General features: G+C 42.2%; 1 protein-coding gene across 9 annotated transcripts in view; it reads left to right on the top strand.

Moving 5' to 3' along the window:
* Window positions 1-19,173, top strand: part of fam184ab (family with sequence similarity 184 member Ab) — a 286,418-nt gene that overhangs the window by 202,006 nt on the left and 65,239 nt on the right. For all 9 annotated transcript variants that reach the window (XM_038799695.1, XM_038799689.1, XM_038799694.1 and 6 more), the window contains 2 exons: window positions 3,464-3,591; window positions 13,098-13,282. In XM_038799695.1, the coding sequence (XP_038655623.1) occupies window positions 3,464-3,591; window positions 13,098-13,282 (313 nt within the window). The remainder of the gene's footprint in view (window positions 1-3,463; window positions 3,592-13,097; window positions 13,283-19,173) is intronic.

The following is a 19,173-nucleotide window of genomic DNA, read 5'->3' as shown; positions in this document are numbered from 1 at the left end:
TTGAACCCGCACTGCTGGCCTTGTTCTGCATCACAAACCAGCTGTCTAGCCCACTGAACTAAACCAGCCCAGAACAATGTAGCACAGCAACAGACCCTTCGGTCATGATATCAACCTTAGCCAAAATCCTCAGCACTTCCTTTTGCCGTATTCCTCTGTACCCATCCTATCCATGTATTTATCAAGATATTTTGAACACCGTTAATGTGTCTGCTTCCACAACCTCCCCTGACAAAGCGTTCCAGGCACTCCTCACCCACTGTGTAAAAAAACTGCCTCGCACATCTCTAAACTTTGCCCCAAGGACCTGAAACCTATGACCAACCCCTCCACCCTGGGAAAGAGTGCCTACCCATCCACTCTATCCATGTCCCTCATAATCTTGTAGATATCTCTCAACCTCCTTTGGAATTGATATTCAGCTTCTCGGCATCTGGTATCATTTGCTACCACTTCACCTAAGCTCGGACCATGTGAAATCAATTCAGGCCCGCCAAGTTAAGAGGACAAAGTAGTCTAAAAGAATTCTGTTGTAACTTGGCTGAGCAACACTGTACTTCTGTCCTTTCCCATTGGTTTGAACAACCCATAACTGGATGAAATCAGACTTGGCATGCTGGAAGCTTTCAACTTGTTGAATTGGAACAAATGTACTATACTCCCTATACACACACAACTGTGTGGTAAATAGAATTTACAGTGCAGAAGGAGGCCATTTGGCCCATCGACTCTGCACCGGCCATTGGAAATAGCACTCCACTTTAGCCCACACCCAACCTAACCTTTTTAGACATTAAGGGCAATTTAGCATGGCCTGTCTACCTAACCTGCACATCTTTGGACTGTGAGAGGAAACCTGAGCACACGGAGAAAACCCACGCAGTCACAGGGAGAATGTGCAGGCTCCGCACAGACAGTGACCCAAGCCACGAATCAAACCTGGGACTCTGGAGCTGTGAAACAATGGTGCTAACTACTGTGCTACCGTGCTTCCCCAATGTGGCTCCAACTCCATGTATAAGTTTGCTGATGTCATAACTGCAGTGGGTCGCATCTCGAGCAACGATGAGTCAGAGCACAGGAGGGAGATAGAGAACCTAGTGGCGTGGTGTAACGACACCAATGTCTCCCTCAACGTCATTGACTTCAGGAAGCAAAGTATCGTTCACACCCCTGTCTGCATCAATCGTGCCGAGGTGGAGATGGTTGATAGCTTCAAATTCCACATCACCATCAATCTGTCCTGGTCGTAGCGTCCATCACATCGAAGCAATAACCAAGAAAGCACAACAATGCCTCTACTTCCTCAGGAAACTAAGGAAATGCAGCATGTCCACATTGACTCTTGCCAATTTTTAACAGATGCACCACAGAAAGCATTCTATCTGGTTGCATCACAGCCTGATATGGCAACTATTCGGCCCAAGACCATAAGAAACTGTAGAGAGTCATGAACACAGCCCAGTCCATAAGACAAACCTGCCTCCCATCCATTGACTCTCTACACCTCCCGCTGCCTTGGGAAAGCAGGCAGCATAATCAAAGACCCCTCCCACTCGGGTTATTCTCTCTTCCAACTTATTCCATTGGGCAGGAAATACAAATGTTTGAGATCACGCACTAACAGATTCAAAAATAGCTTCTACCCTGCTGTTACCTGACTCTTGAATGACGCTCTTACCTCTTCACACATCTTCTCTACTGAGTATACGTCTCCGCCTACGCCTGTGCCTATGTATTCATATTGTGTATTTATGTATGTCCTATGATTTTTCATATATGGTACACTCCACCTTGACTGTACGCAGAACAATACTTTTCACTATACCTCAGTAGCCATGACAATAAAGCAAATCAATCAAATCAATTGGAATTGATTAACCGCAAAAACCCCAGTGTTCCATATGGGAAGGTTTGTTTGTTACATTTTAAAACAGCAAATCTCACTCAGATTCTCGGACTGGCACTTAGTTTCCCAAGCAGCAATCAAAAGAAAAAGTTGAAAAATGCTTTTTTAATTTCACGTGGTAATAATATGCCTCCAATTAAATAAATATTTTCTAATAATTATCCTATTTTAAAGCAATTATTTAGTTTTGTATGAGTATGAAACATGTTGGAAGATCCCAGAAGAATTAGTAAGACTTCAAAGACCTCTTATGAGATTGCAAGAAGTTTAATTTTCAAGACAGATACTGTCTCCTGTTTCAAGCACTGACATATTTAGAACAATTTTGTGCTTGGGTGTACATTATACACTTACAAAATAAATACCGTATATACTCGCGTAACATGCGACTTTTGAGCACCTAATTTGAAGCCTAAATTTCGGGGGTCGCATGATACGCGAGGTACAAAAATCGCGGGTGTGAAATGCTGGCCAAGATAAGTCACATAGCATCCAGTAGTTAATGAAACTGTTATACATTTGATAACAAATCTATGAAAACTTAACACTTTTTCTTCTAATTCTTTTGGGAGTCTCTGTGCAATTTTTGTTTTTCTTCTTAACACAAAGTCATGTCTTTTCATGAACCGCGTACACCATCTGGGACTTGCAGTAAACTCACGAATGCCCATGTTTCTAGCTTCTCGTAAAGCATAAAGTCTTATTTTAGATCGTGTTATTATGTAACCATTTGCCCGATTTTCAGACACCCATTTTGAGACTTCATCTTCTACCTGCGGCCAATGACATTTCGACCCGCAATTTGCGCATTTATAGGAAGGACTTGCTATCAATTGTTCTTTTTGCTTTCTCCAGTTTCGGACACAGCTTTCTCCGACACCAAACAGGTTTCCAGCTTTAACATTGTTGCTTTGTTCCGCTTCGGCAACAACTTGCAGTTTCAATTTGGCTGTATATTTCTTCGCTGATCTTTTCTCCATTTTTGCTAAGGGTCGATTGTGTCACCTGTTAGGTACCGTGACTGTTTATTATTGGGTATAGTTCCGTGATTAGAAACAGCAAAACAGCTGTTTCTCATTCGGCAGTTTTAGGCGGAAAGCTTACCTGAGTGTCAGCTGTCATGTCAAAAAAGTGACTCGCATGATACATGAGGTATACTATAAAAGCATGTTTTTGGGCCGAAAATTTAGGGGTCGCATGATACGCGAGATCGAAGGATACGCGAGTATATACGGTACATCAATTAATTTCTCAGAATTTAATCTCTATCCATTGTCCGCATACTCATATTTTAACTTTCGTGAATATTGTGATTTCTTTTTTTAAAAACTTAAGATATTATATTTTTAATGATGTTTAAATTCTAAATGTTTTTGCTTCTGTAAAAACATTTTCAAAAACGATAATATGGGATTCCATCAGTAGCATTGTTGGCTCTGTTTTCCTTTCACTTTTAAGTGTATTCTTTCTTAGGTTTGTGTTTGGTCAACGACCTCCAGAAAAATGTTAAGGCAATATTGCAACTACTGATGCGATATTGTATGTTCTTTCTAGCTGCTTTGCGCTCCGATCTCAACTATCAACATTCTATAGCAATGGATCAGCTGAGACAAAACAACCAGCAGGAAATAGCAACTGTGAGAATGGAATTAGATCGGGCTGTTGAGCTGCATAGACAGCAGGTGGGTTAGTTCATTATTTTATTCCTTTTTAAAAAAATGTATTATCACACTTTACACATCTATATAGGCAGAAGGGCAGATTAATAAGATGGTGGAAAGGCATATGGGACACTCACTTTTATCAATTGGGGCATAGTTTAAAAAAGCAGGGAGGTCACAATGGAGCTTTATAGAACTTTGGTGAGGCCACAGCTGGAGTACTTTGTGCAATTCTGGTTGCCACAATATTGGAAGGATGTAATTTCACTGGGTGGGGTGCAGAGAAGCTTCACCAGAATATTGCCTGGGATGGAACATCGAAGTTTTAAAGCAAGGTTGGATAGGCTTGAGTTGTTTTCTCTGGAGCAGAAAAGACTGAGGGCTGACCTGATTGAGGTGTACAAGATTATGAGGAAGCTGTTCCTCTTAGTTGAAGGATCAGTTACGAGGGGACACAAGTTCAAAGTGAGGGGTGGGAGGTTTAGGGGGGATTTGAGAAAAAGCTTTTTTACCCAGAGAGTGATAATGGCCTGGAATGCACCGCCTGGGAGGGTGGTAGAGGCGGGATGCCTCTCATCCTTTTAAAAAGTAGTTAGATAAATGCTTGGCATGCGATAATATTCAAGGCTATGGGCCAGTGTTGGCAAGTGGGATTAGGTGGGCAGGTCAGGGCCTTTCATGCGTCAGTGCAGACTTGATGGGCCGAAGGGCTTCTTCTGCACTGTAGTATTCTGTGATTCTACTGTTATTCCACAGTTCAACAAATTGCTCCAGGCATAGTGCTATTCAATGATGTGATTCAAAGTAGCGTAGGTCAAATATAATAATTATCTGAACAGAAAAGAAGATTATGTGCTCTGGTATATCAGCAATGCCAAAGTGATTTTTTAAAAAAATTACGTTCTTTTTTTTCTTAAAATTTCTGTATGCTTATTGTTGCTGTTGACCATGGAGAACTACATTTATTTCTTTGTGCTGTTGATACTGTTGCCCAGAAATAGTTCTTCTTTGGCGATCACTCACTAATAAGTATGATTGTCCACCTTAGAAGCTCCGTGTTGCTGGTCTTGGGTTCTGTGGGTTCTTGCATGTCTGATGAGCCCAGTCCTAGAGCCGCATACTTAGTAGGTGTTTCCGGGTGGTGGAATTGGTCCTTGGACTCTAGATTGCTGCTATTCCTTTCTCGGGTTCTTTTTTTAGGCCTCCTCTTGCCGTCAATATGTGTCCTGAAAAATGGGTCCCTTCAATCAGAAGGTTCCTTCAAGTAGGTCTCTCCTGAGCAAAGGTCTCCCAGGTGTTGATGTTGAGGTAAGCCACAAGGGTGTCTTTGAAGCACTTCCTTTGCCCTCCTCTTGTTTGGAAGCTTGCCTTGAGCTGGGCAAAGAAGATTTGCTTTGGCAGTCACGACTCTGACTTCCTAAGCACATGGCCAGTCCAGCAGAGTTGGTTTTGGATGGTCATGGCCTTGATGTTAGTGCTCTTGGCTGCTTAAAGGACACTGAGAGAATGCCTGTCCTCCTAGCTGATATGGAGTATCCATCTCAGACAACATTAATGGTAACTTTAAAGTTAAAGCTTCACAGCGCCAGGGTCCCAGATTCCCGGCTTGGGTCACTGTCTGTGCGGAATTTGCATGTTCTCCCTGTGTCTGCATGGGCTTTCTCCGGGTGCTCCAGTTTACATAGATACATACAATTTAGGAGCAAGATGAGGCCTTTTGGCCCTTCGCACCTGCTCCGCCATTTGTCACGATCATGGCTGATCATCCAACTCAATAGCCTAATCCTGCTTTCTCCCCGTAGCCTTTGGTCCAGCCGCCTCTTGAATATATTCAGAGATTTAGCACCAACTACTTCCTGTGGTAATGAATTCCATAGGCGCACCACGCTTTGTGTGAAGAAATGTCTCCTTATCTCTGTCCAAAATGGGTTACCCCGAATCCTCAGACTGTGACCCCCTGGTTCTGTACACACCCACCATTGGTAACATCTTCCCTGCATCTGCCCTGTCTAGTCCTGTTAGAATTTTATGAGACCCACAAGTCTCGAAAGACATGCTTGTTAGGTGAATTGGACATTCTGAATTCTCCCTGGGGTACCCAACAGGTGCTGGAATGTGGCGACTAGGAAATTTTCACAGTGACTTCATTGCAGTGTTAATGTAAGCCAACCTGTGACAATAATAAAGATTATTATTATTAGATTATTATTCTGTACCATATGTAAGAGTTGGGAGGATAACCGCCTTGTACACAAGGATCTTGGTGTCAGCACGGATGTCATTGTCATCAAAGACTCTTGTCCTTCGGTGTCTGAAGGAGGATTAGATACGATGTTGGATATCCGTATCAATGTCAGCCTTAGAGGAGAGGTGGCTTCCCAGTACGGGAAATGCTCCACATTTGAGAGGCTTCTCCATTAGTCCTAATGGAGGGGGAGAACATATCTTGCCTTGGTAAAGGATTTGAGTCTTATTGAGGTTGAGGCTGAGACCATTTCTTTGGTATGCATCCACGAAGGTATTAAGCATGACTTGGAGATTCTCTTCTGAGAGAGTGGAGATGGCAATGTAATCAACTGAAATTCCACAAGCGATGTAAATGTCGTTTTCCTCTTGGATTTCAACCGGTTGAGGTTGAAAGGTTTTCTATTCATCCTGTAAATGATGTCCACTTCACCAGGAAGCTTGCTGTTGACAAGTGTTGAATGGTGGCGATAAAGATGGAGAAAAGGGTAGAGGCGATGACGCATTCCAGCATGACTCCAGTCTTGACCTCAAAGTTTTTGTCTTTTTTCTGTCGGTGAGGACAATCACCAACATCTTGTCGCGGAAGAGTCAGGCGATGTGGATGATTTTCTCTTTTCAGCTAGCCTTTGACAGGGTCTTCCATAATCCTTCCTTCCCGATTAACTGAGTCTGAAGCGTTGGTCGGATGGATGAAGGCCATATAGATTGGTTGATGTTGCTCCTGGCGCTTCTCATAAAGTTGCCAAGCAATGAAAATCATACCCACTGTTTGGTCGGAAGCCACACTGGCTTTCCATAAGGATTTCTTCTGAGACTGGGAGAAGGCAGCTAACAAGGATTTGGGCAATGATGTTCCAGGAACTGGGGAGAAGGGAGTTTCCTCAGGAGTTCCTACAGTCTCCTTTCGTGAAATGGTGGCAATGAAGGCATCCCTGAGGTCGGCAGAAATTTCTTCTCTGTCCAGATTTTCAGCAACAGCTGATGGTGATGACGGGTGATCTTGTCCCTTCCAACTTTAAAAATCTCCTCTGGGAACCCATTCACTCCTGCAGATTTTCCATTCTTCATGTGTTTAATGCTGGCTTTGTCTTTGTCCCTATTTGGTGGGAGTCTAAGATCATTTTGGTGGGGAGTTTGGGAATTTCCTCAAACACGTCCTCATCTCTGTTAGAACATAGAACATGCAGTGCAGAAGGAGGCTGTTTGGCCGATCGAGTCTGCACCAACCCACTTAAGCCTCACTTCCATCCTATCCCCGTAACCCAATAACCCCTCCTAACCTTTTTGGACACCAAGGGCAATTTATCATGGCCAATCCACCTAACCTGCACGTCTTTGGACTGTGGGAGGAAACCGGAGCACCTGGAGGAAACCCACGCAGACACGGAGATAACGTGCAGACTCCGCACAGTGAACCTGCGGGGAATCGAACCTGGGACTCTAGCATTGTGAAGCCACAGTGCTATCTACTTGTGCTGCCAAGCTGCCCATGTCATGGTTCAGAAGTTCTTTGAAGTGTTCTCTCCATCGGAGACTGATGTTTACTCTGTCTCTTGAGAGGGTTCTTTTCCTTACTCCACACCAGTTAAAGGCCTTGGATATTGGGTCCACATGGTGTCTTGTTGGCACTGAAGAAGCCTTAGGTGTTATGCTTGTCAGCAAAGAGTTGCAGCTCTTTAGCTTTCTCAGTCCACCATTGGTTCTTGATTTCCCCAGTTCTTCTTTGGACCTGCACCTTGGCTAATTCATAGTTCTCTTTGCGTTGCTGGTTATGTCATTATTCCAGGTGCGGAGAGTTTTTCTCTTCTTGTCGATGAGGTCTTGGATAGTGTGACCATTCTCGTCAAACTAGTCTTGATGTTTCCTGGTCTTGTAGACCATGGTTTCTTCACAGCTTGAGATGATGATTGTCTTCAGTTCTTTCCAGTTTTCCTCCACTCCATGAATGAACACTTTGTAGATTTTTGGGGAAACATTTTTGGAAGTTCACCAGCATTCTTGCACTTGAAGGCGCTCAACATTGATCTTTTTTATGAGCTGTTTCTTCTTCCGCTGCTTCTGGTACAGTTTGATGGACATAGAGGAACAGATGAGCTGGTGGTCTATCCAGCAGCCATCTGCACTGGTCATTGCTTTGGTGCTGAGGGCATCCTTTTGGTCTTGGGATCAGATGACAAAGTCAATCATGTACCAATACTTTGATCATGGGTGTCTCCAAGAAGTCTTGAACTTGTTGTTTTGGCAGAACAGTGTGTTAGTGATACAAGCTGGTGTTCTGAGCATTTGGTGAACAGGAGAACCCTGTTAGAGTTGCATTTCTGACTCCTTCCTTTCCGATGATACCTTTCCAGCATCGGGAGTCCTTTCTAATCATGGTGCTAAAAGTCCCTAAGGAGGATGATCTTATCTTCCTTAGGAATGTTGGAAAGTATGGTGTCCAGGGTTGAATAGAAGCCTTTTTGAATTCATCATTGGCATCAAGGAGCAGGACATAGGCATACACGACCGTTTCCTGATGGTGCTCGGCAAGTTGTAGATGGAGGGTCATGAGACACTTATTGATGCCGGCAGAAAGCTCCGAGAATCAGTTGACGAGTTGACGGCTGAAATGCCCTCCAGTTACTATTCGAAGATCAAAACTACTGAATCAAACTCCACTGCCTATATGCTGGTCCAAAGTGACGAACTTCCAGATCGCACGGCCCTGTCCCAGTTACCTTTCTCCGATTGCCACAGGGCTCGTCTGTGTGGGGGGTGTGTGCTGGTTTTCTCTCGGCAGATGCCTGGTATGGGACATCTTTTAATGTGGGTGTTCATCGGTAGACACATGGTCCTTGTCAGAGAGTATGGCCCAGTCCCAGTGGCAAGGTATCTCGCGACTGGCGATCTCTCTACTGCTGCAGCCTTCATCCGCCATTTCAGCTGTTGATACCAGACGGGTAACTTTCGCCTTCTCCGCCTTTGAGGACTTGTTTTGGATTGCTCTTTAACTGGTTCCTTTCCTCTGACCTTACCGTCATGGGTGATCCTGCCACCTGTTTAAGATTCCAGATGATATTGCTCTCGGGATCAACAAAACATTCATACCTCTCCACCATGGTGTGGTGAATGAGAATTCACACGGTATTATAATCTGTATATATGCATCAATATTGTAAGTGCAGTTGCACTACCTGACCACCAGGGGGAGTAGCTCTGGGAGTACTCGAGAGTTTGTACTGGGCTCCTCCCTTGGCTCCGCCCAGGACTCCTCCCCCTGGAGCTGCTGTATAAAGATCCGTGCCGCACGGGTCAGCCAGCCAGTTCACCGAAAGTTCAACGGCTAACAGGCTGGCTCTGTTGTAAGTATATTAAAACCGCTATTCTAATCCTACAAGCACGTGTCCGTAGAATTGTTGGTTCCAACAATTTAATATACTTACGAAACAGTCGAAGTAAATTATGGAAGCAGCCCTCAAGCCCGGACGCCTAGGGGCTTTTCACAGTAACTTCATTTGAAGCCTACTCGTGACAATAAGCGATTTTCATTTTCAGTTAAAAATTCTGTACTGGGAACTGAGAGCATTATGGAATATATATTCAGTTGCTTTAATCGGTTGACCTATCCCCTTCTTCAGTAAATGTTACCAAATGTCTAAAGAGCTTCCTCTTGGCCAACACAGTATTAATTTCTGAAATTGATCTTTGTGCACGTCTTATTACATTAATTTGCCTCAGTTCATAAGATTTGTCCTGACATTAATGAGTTTCCTTTCAAAAGTTGGACATGTTAGTTGGGAACTCCCTATCTTGCTTTGATCCTGGTACTGCAATTTATCACCTCCACTTCATATTTATTTGGATTTTCTAAGTGTTTTTTTCATGTTAAACTCTTGATTGTTTCAGAATGTAGCTGCTTGAAATTCATTGTGGTTAACTCTTTTTAATAGAAATAAACACAGTTGTTCAGTTATTCCAACAGGATTCATCAGTATATTTCCAAATTAGATAAATAGCTTGTTATTTGGATGATTTATTGCTCCCATTTTATCACCAATTGCTGAGATATTATGCATTTAGGAAATATTTAAAATATATTAATCTTCTAAATTATTTTATATGCTGTATCAGGGAAATCATAGTTGTGACTGTCATAAATTGTGCCAGAACTGTGGTGGTGGCCTGGGGGGGGGGGCTCTCTGAGTCATGGTGTGCTGTAAAGGTGATGTCCTCTTGGAACCTGCTGGCAGGCCACCAGTTTTTAAATGATGGTCTTCACCCATGGTGGTGTCCCCTCACAATGCTCGAAAAATGCCGGTGTGGGGAGGAAGTGGCTGATAATGGCTGGTAAGCATGCGGCCTTGTTGCAGAAAAGTCTGCTACTGGTAATATCCTCTGGCAGTGGGAGGATGTCAAGCTTCCCTCCGACCACTTTTCAGCACCATGATATGAGAATTTCCACTTATCAGCCAATCTGCAGAGTACTGGTAAAATTCAGCATGATTTCTCAGTCTCCATCCCATTAGTTGAAAACTTGAGACAGGATTCTTCAGACTCAGACTCAAGGCCAAGGATGGGAGAGAGGGTTGTTAGGCCAGGCCGGTGGGGAGTTGATGGTAACTGATGTGGGTATGGGCCATGCTGGTGGGGGTTGGGGAGGGTGTGGGTGGTCAGTGATGGTTGGGGAAGTTTGAAAGTCCTCTGGGGGGTGGGGGGGGGGGGGGCGGGGGGGCGGTCAGGGATATGGAAAATGCCCGCTGTGGGTCTTTAAGATGGTTATTCTGAAGTTAAAAGTGTTTTAATTTCTTCTAACACTGAGAGTCCATATGCATTTTAAACCAGAGTTTTTAATAATATCACCGCAACAAAATATACTATATAACAATTTTGTAAATTCATCACATACCCCAATGGTGCACTGGGAATCCCTATTAACGTGGGAACGTCCAATAGGAATTCCCAGTGCATTGCATCATCAGGGTATGTGATGAATGTAGGGAATTGTTATATAGTATATTTTGTTGTGGTAATATTATCAAAACTCTGGTTTAAATACATACGGACAGTCTGTCTGCTGAAGCTGTGATTAAGGAGTTGTAAAGGTGAGGACATCGGTGATTTTAACCAATTACTTATTGACCTATAAATGGCTGATGTAATATTGTTTATTTTTAGGAGGTTACCTGGGCTGTAGATAATTTGAGGGATTGTGGTTAGTCCTAGCTAAGCAGGTCATGGGGAATCTCAGTGAGAGGAGTCAGGATAGTCGGTAGTTTTGAAGTTTGCCATCGGTTTTCAGCCTGACCAGACAGAAGAATTTTCAGCTTGTGCCTGAAAGGGTCTCTTTCCAAAGATCTGCAGAGAGACGCAAGTATCCCTGAGTGTTAAATTGAGTTACTTAATTGGAATATACGGTGGCAGTATAGATAGTGAGAAAAAGTTTTTAATTTCCTTTTATTTAAGTACTGTTTTAACTGTTCATTGAAAAGCTATTACTGTGTTACAAATGTGATTTATTCTGTGTTTAAATGAAAGTTTCTTTCAACATAAAATATATCGATTGGCCAGTGTTACCACTCCTGTGATTTAGTAGTCTTCCCTCACAGTCTTACAAATTGCAAATTGTTGGGATTCTCGTATGGGAGTCTTAACAGGCACTCCCCAAATGTGATGCTGTTGAACCAGTGCATTATGGTCCATTATGTTTTTCTAACTGTCCAGTTATTATCTCGTCAATTATGCATTTTCCCTATCACAGATGTTAGGCTAACTGGCCTGCCTGCAGCTTCCTGCTTTCTGTCTGTCTTCTTTCTTGACTAAAGGTATCACATTTATGATTTTTCAATACAGTGGGGCCTTTCCTGAATCTAGGGAATCTTGGACTATCACAACCAATGCATCCACTATCATTTCAGTCCTTTCCTTTAAGACCCTTGGATGCGGGTTTCCAAAGAAGAGTCGTACTGGACTTTAAACATTTGCTCTATTTCACTCTCCACAGATGCTGCCAGACCTGCCGAATTTTTCAGCACTTTTTGTTTTTATTTTAGATCCACAGCATTCGTAATATCAAAACACAATGTCCAACGTTGGATGTTATTCTGCAATTGGACAACATTTGCTAAATAGTCCTCAGTGTGCAAAGAATTATGTAAACAACCAATTTATGATTTGTCAATCGGGCTCATGCATTTGCCTGTACTGAACGCTACATATATTAATACACAGGGCCCTAGTCTTTGCGCACAGAAAGAACATGTACACACATTGTGCCTGTTTCTGCTGAACAAAGTAACTGATAGCCAGTCTCTGGTTCATTCCTCAGGGCAATGCCTTCACCAATCAACCTCAAGCTACCTGGTTAAAATTTTCAAACAATACTTGGCAATTAACTATCAGTCATAATTAACTGGTGTATTCTTCATGGCAATGCCTCTCCCAATCAGAGTCCACTTGACAACCAGTCAGTACTCTCATACAGTATCAGGTTGTAGTTTCTCCTGACATTGGTATTCTTGCAATTTTCCTGATAGCTGCAAAATGAAACGCTTTGACAAAATGTCTTTTCATAATACTCCTATTTTACTTTAGATTAGCCTCTTGCCTACTTTTCCCCTTATGATCAAATCATTCAGACATTTGTGTCTTTCATTTGCAGTATGGTAGCACAGTGGTTAACACTTTTGCTTCACAGCGCCAGGAACCCAGGTTTGATTCCCGGCTTGGGTCACTGTCTGTGCGGAGTCTGCACGTTTTCCCCACGTGTCTGCGTGGGTTTCCTCCCACATCTCCCAAAAGACGTGCTTGTTAGGTGAATTGGGCATTCTGAATTCTCCCTCTGTACCCAAATAGGCGTCGTGTGGGGGCTTTTCACAATAACTTAATTGCAGTGTTAATGTAAGCCTACTTATAATACTAATAAAGATTATTATTATCTTTACTAAGAAATACTTATTTCTTTCTCTTACTCCCTGACCTCTGTGTCATGATTTGAATCATTATAATGTGTATTTGTATTTCTTAACAGCAGCTGATAAACTGGAGAATGAGTTGAATGAAACTGTGCTTTTAAGTGTTTTCATAATGGATGCATATTGGGCAAGTGAGCTTTTAATGTGGGGTTGGAGAGGGGCAATTGAAAATCAAGCTGTTTTGTCTCTTTTGGGCTTTATTAGGAATTTTCATGTTATAATTCTATGTCAGCCCCTTGGATGATGTTCTAAGTGGGAGTACATTTGATAAAATGACCCCTTTATACTGGCATATGCCTACTAATTCATCAGATTCCTTTTGTAATCTAGAAGAAAGAACTACTGAGCAGAGTATCTGACCTACAAGAAGAAGTACGGAATCGAGAGCAACACATAAAAGAGCTTGATGAGGAGAACCTGTCTATGCATGACAATTTAAGCACCTTGACCAAAGAGCTTGAATATCAAGGGAATGAAGTTCTAAAAATTCGGAGTGAAGTCAACCAGAAAATTAGGTAAAAGAGGTGGGGGGGGGGTAAACAGTTTTGATATTTTTTTTCCCCTTTCTTTTTGGTTAATCGTTTTAAACATTTCTTTACTGATCAGGTAAAAATTAGTTCCCATTAAAATGAAAAAAAATCATAAAACTGGTAATAGAAGTTTTGAATCTTTAATTTTCTTGACAATTTATCAAGTGCATAATGTCCAGCGCAAAAATCTTTTTGAAATTTTAAGAATGAATTGAAACTTACTATTGCTTGTTGAAGCTGAAAAGAATAATTGAGTTGCCTTTTGAAGTTGACTCTTTTGACTCCTTCCTTTACTCCTTAGTCAGGAAATGCCTGATTATATCTTAGCCCCCTCCAATTTTGAGTGGCTGAGATGAGATCTTGCGACCCATTAAACATTTGTTCCTTTTTTTTTGCTCTGATATACACTGCTACGGCCATGTGAGGAGGGGTGAAATATGATTCCTCTATCATATACGTGTGACAGAAATGGCTGATAAGTCCCCTGGACCTGATGGATTGTATCCTAGGATATTAAAGGAAGTAGCTACAGAAATATTGGATGCACTGGTAGTAATGTTCCAAGAATCCTTAAATTCTGGAAAAGTCCCAGAGGATTGGAAGACTGCTAATGTAAACACCCTTATTCAAATAGCAAGGAAGACATAAAACAAACCATAGGCCAGTTAGATTAACAGCTGGTATTATGAAAATATTATCCATTAAGAGGGATGTAATTGAGCATTTAGAAATAAATAATAAAATCAAGCAGAGTCAGCATGGCTTCATGAAGGGGCAATTTTGCCTGACAAATTTGTTAGAATTCTTTGAGGTGGTAACAAGCAATATAGATAAATGGGAATCAGTAAATGTAATATATTAGGGTTTCCAAAAAGCATTCGATAAAATACTGCACAAAAGGCTACTTAATAAGACAAGAGTCCATGATGTTGAGTAGTATATTAACATGGATAGAGGATTGGCTAACTAATAGAAGCCAGAGAGTTGGCATAAGAGGGGCATTTTCAGGATGGCAACCTGTAACTGTGGAGTGCAACAGGGATTAGTGTCCCAGGTTCATTCTCGGCTCTGGGTCACTGTCCGTGTAGAGTTTGCACATTCTCCTCGTGTTTGCGTGGGTTTCGCCCCCATAACCCAAAGATGTGCACGGTACGTGGATTGACCATGCTAAATTGCCCCTCAATTGGAAAAAATTAATTGGATACTCTAAGTTTATTTTTAAAAAGAGAACAATAGGTGGAAAAGCAAGTAGTGAGGATGACACAAAGAGTCTACAGAGGATTATGTGAGTGGGAAAAACTTGGCAGATGGAATATAATGGAGGAAAATGTTAAGCATGCGCTTTGGTAAGAAGAATAAAGAAGCTGAATATTATTTAAATGGAGAAAGACTAGAAAGCTGCAGCTCAGAATTTGGGGGGGTCTTGTGCATAAGTTACAAATAGCTCGCATGCAAATTAAGCAGTTAATAGGGAAAGCTAATGGAGTGTTGGCCTTTACTTGAAAGGGAATGAAATATAAAAATAGGGAAGTCTTGCTAAAACTATACAAGGCTCTAATTGGACCACACTAGAATATTGTGAACAGTTTTTGTCCCCTTGTTTAAGGAAAGATATACTGGCACCGGGGGCAGTCCAGAGAATGTTCATGAGGTTGATCCTGGATATGGAGGGATTTTCTTATGAGGAGAGATTGAGTGGATTGGGCCTGTGCTCATTGGAGTTTAGAAGAATGGAAGGTGACTTTATTATGACATATAGGATTCTCAGGGGGCATAACAGGATAGATATGGAAAGGTTGTTTCCCCTTGTGGGATTCTCGCAGCAGAGGGCATAATCTCAAAGTAAGATGTCGGCCATTTAAGACATCGATAAGGAGGAATTTTGTGTCTGAGAGGGTAGTATATCTGTGGAATTATTTACCCAGAGAGCTGTAAAGGCTGCGAGTGAGGTATGTTCAAGGCTAAATAAACGAATTTTTAGTCCGTAAGGGAATCAAGGATTATGGGGATAAACCAGTAAAGTGGAGTTGAGGATTATCAGTTGAGTCATGATCTCATTGAATGATGGAGCAAACTTGATGGGCTGAATAGCCTGCTTCTGCTCCAATGCCTTGTGGTCTTACAGTAACAAGTTTTCTTGAAGAATTTAGAAGGTATTTAACTCCATGGTTGGTATTTTTTTGGCTCCACCGTGGCAGGACCCACCGTGTAAGATTCTGCAGTCTAGCCAAAAGTCCATTGACTTTCAGTGGCACCGGGCAATCCTGGTGGCACACAGCCAACAGGAAATCCCACCCAATGCCTGTGATTTTAACCATTTACACACTTCATGCAAAGAAACAAGTCTAGCAGGCTTTGTTAAGTTTTAAAATAAGTTTTAAAAACCACCCAGGTAAAGATAACAGTATATTTAAAAAGGTAATACTGCGCGTTGTGACCTTTCAGAACACACATTAACACACAAGCATGTGAAATTTACAAGTTATATTGTAGATAGTTGCTTTCTTAGCCAAATTAAAGTTCCATGCTGAGAGGTAAATATTTGAGGGTTCACTGTTTGAGTCCTTTGCTGTGACAGGAATTTTTCCAGGTTTGCCTTTAGATTCCAGAAGATGAGTTGAAGCCCATTGCCAGGGACAATTTATTAATAAAACTTAATCCAACTTTTCCAAAAGGTCCATGATTCTTACACCCCAGTTTCCTTTCAGTGGAAAATCTCTGTATTATTTTTAAACAAACAGAGATAGGGTCTTAACCTGAGAGAGGAGAGGGAGGGAGAATGTTATTGCTTCATTGGCAGCTTTTCCAGACTCCTGGCCACCTCTGTTATAGCAGCTGTATTAAAGTGATTTAAAGGGCTAACTTCAGTCACATGATCTCTTTCCCCCTCATAACGATTTCACGAGGGGTTTGTTTGTCTGATGTCTGAACCAATGGTTGTTTTTCTTTCAAGGCTGAGGATGATTGGATTCTGTATTGGTCCACCTATTAAGCCCCAAATGCATCATTATGCATCTTGATGAGATCGAAAAACATCTTTCAAAGACCTATTATTCTCTGAGACTTTCTGTCTCAGCTGGAGATATAGTTCATATTATGCCTGGTACATTTCAGCAAATCTTTTGGAAGTAATCCATGACATCCTCAGGTGTGAAATTACAGCGAAGGACATGTTGTGACATGTCTTAATTATATTCTACATTTCCAGAAACTGGTTACTGATGTCAGGCAGCCATCTGGGTGGTATATGTATCTCACTGCTGGTTTGATACCAGGTATTTAGGCCATACTTCCCATCGCTTGATAGATCGTGACAAACATCATGTCGCTTTGACAATTCGCAACAGGCAGAGTACTGACTGTATTCAACTAGCCTGTGCTTGGAAAACCCAGAACAGAATGTTCAACCTTAGATGTGATTTTGTGATTGGACAGCACTTACTGAACAATTCCAACTGTTCTAAGAATTATACTAACGACCAACTTAACATTATCACTCGACCTTGCAACTTACGCTAGTTAGAGGCTACATATATTCATCGGTACGCCCTTGTCCTCTGGAAACACAATATGTCTAGGTATTACATCTTTTTCAATTAAAACACAGCATGTGTTCCTTAGTTCAATCCCCCATGACAGCCCTTCAATCAATTAGAGCTAACATGCCAATTAATCAGCAACCTTTTCTTGTGCAGTATATATTGCTGTTCCCTTTGAAATTTGTTATCCTTGTGTCTGTCCTAATGAGTGCAAGGCAAAAAAACTTAACAGGGTGTCTTTTTTCATCAATACTCAAGTTCTGCACTACCAAGTGACTGGAAATATATGTATACAAACATGAAACAATGGGGGCGGGGAGATATATAAAGAGTTCTTGACAATGTCTGTGATTTTTTTTTTGTTCCATCTTACTTGAAGGTGTTGCCCCTTTTAATGGATATTTCTTCACAAGTGGTGCCAAACCTTTAATACTTTGCAAGGTGCCTATTATTTGTGTGTGAATCTTGGCTTCAACTGGCATAAAAACAAAATACAATTCCATCCTAGGAAGTAATGGAGAGAGTTGATGAAGGTAGTGATATTCTGCATATGGACTTTCAAAAAGCATTTAGTAAAGTACCAGGTAAAGACTTGCTGACAAAATTGAAGCTCACAAGATTAATGGCACATTGGTGTGTGGAAACAAAATTACCTAAAGAACCTAATGCAAGAATTAGTGAAGATAATGGGTGGAGCTTTCCAGCCCTGCCCGCTGCAGGGTTCGTCCAGTATTTTTCAGTGGGTCACTGAAACCCCCATGGCAGATCCTGCCACGACAGGGCTGGAAAATCCCAGCCTTGTTATAAAAACTGGAGGTAAGAATACAGTGATGCCTGCCCCTAAGGACAGTTATTGGGATTACTTCTCTTTGAGATTTATTGCTGACAGACTTGAGTATACAGGGCGTAATTTCAAAGATTTCAGATTAAAAGTCCATGAATAGAATATGAAGACTTCAGAAAGATATAGACAGATTGGTGACATAAGCGAAAACACTGCAGATTAATTTTGATGCAGAGAAGTATGAAGTTATTCATTTTAGTAGGAAGAACGCGACAAAGTATTAATATGGTGCACTATTAGAGTGCAGGATCAGAGATCTGGGGTTATACATCCATGTGTCTTTGAAGGTCACACATCATCCTTACTTTGACCTGTATCGGTGTTCTTTCACTATTACTAGGTCAAAAAACCTGGAACTCACTTCCAAACAGCACTGTGTCGCTGCACCACATGAACTGCAGTAGTTCATGAAGGTGGCTTGCCACCACCTTCTCGAGGGCAATCAGGCATTGACAACAAATGCTGATTTTATTTTATTAGGGTATTTGGAGTTTTTATAATAACAATAACAGCAATATAAACATGGTACATAAAACATTTCCATCCCTATCACATTCTTCGCACTCCGATCTTCCCACTTGCCCTTTAGCTCCTCTATCTGCGTTTCCTCCGACTCCATAAGTTCTTTGTAGATTTCTGATACCATCCCCTCTCCCACACATGTTCCGGAAACTACCCTGTCCTGTAATCCCCAGTGGTGACAGGAACGGGAAGGTAGGAACCTGCCTTCTCAGAAAATCCCCCACATGCAGAAATCTAAACCCATTCCCAGCTGGCAGTTCAAATTTTTCCTCCAAATCCTTCAAGCTAGGGAAGCTTCTGTCTATAAATAGATCTCCCATCCTCTCAATTCCTACTCTCTGCCACCTCCGAAACCCTCCATCCCAGCCTTCCCGGCACAAACCGATGGTTGTTGTAAATCGGGGTCCAGAAGGATGCTCCCTCCGCTCTCCTACATTTCCTCCACTGTCCCAGACACTCAGAGCTGGCACTACCACCGGGCTTGTGGAGTACCGGGCCGGCAGGAACGGCACAGGTGCCGTTATCAGTGCCCCCAAACATGAGTTCTTTCATGATACCGCCTCTACTCATTCCCACACCGACTGATTGTCCCCCGACCCCCCCACAACCCACTTCCTAATCATGGCTATATTATGTCTCATCTCCTAAAGCCCTCCTTCATTTGTTCTAGAAGCCGGGACAAGGTTAACTTGTGCAATGTCTCCCATTCCCCTGCCACCTGGATTCCCAGATTGCAAAAACTCCTCCTTCTCACCATTCTAAATGGCAGCTCTCCCAGTCTCCTCCCCTGCCCCCTCGCCTGGATCGTGAACATCTCGCTTTTACCCATATTCAATTTATAGTCCGAGAACCAGCCAAATTCCCCTAAAATCAGCATAATCTCCCCCATCTCCTCTAATGGGTCCGAAATGTGCAGGAGCAGGTCATCCGCATAAAGCATAACCCGATGCCCCCTCCCCCCAACCCTGGAC

This window comes from Scyliorhinus canicula, chromosome 6, assembly GCF_902713615.1.
Source record: "Scyliorhinus canicula chromosome 6, sScyCan1.1, whole genome shotgun sequence".
NCBI classification, from domain to species: Eukaryota; Metazoa; Chordata; class Chondrichthyes; order Carcharhiniformes; family Scyliorhinidae; genus Scyliorhinus; species Scyliorhinus canicula.
The sequence above is the reverse complement of the archived record's forward strand: the minus strand, read 5'-3'. Positions and strand labels throughout refer to the sequence as shown.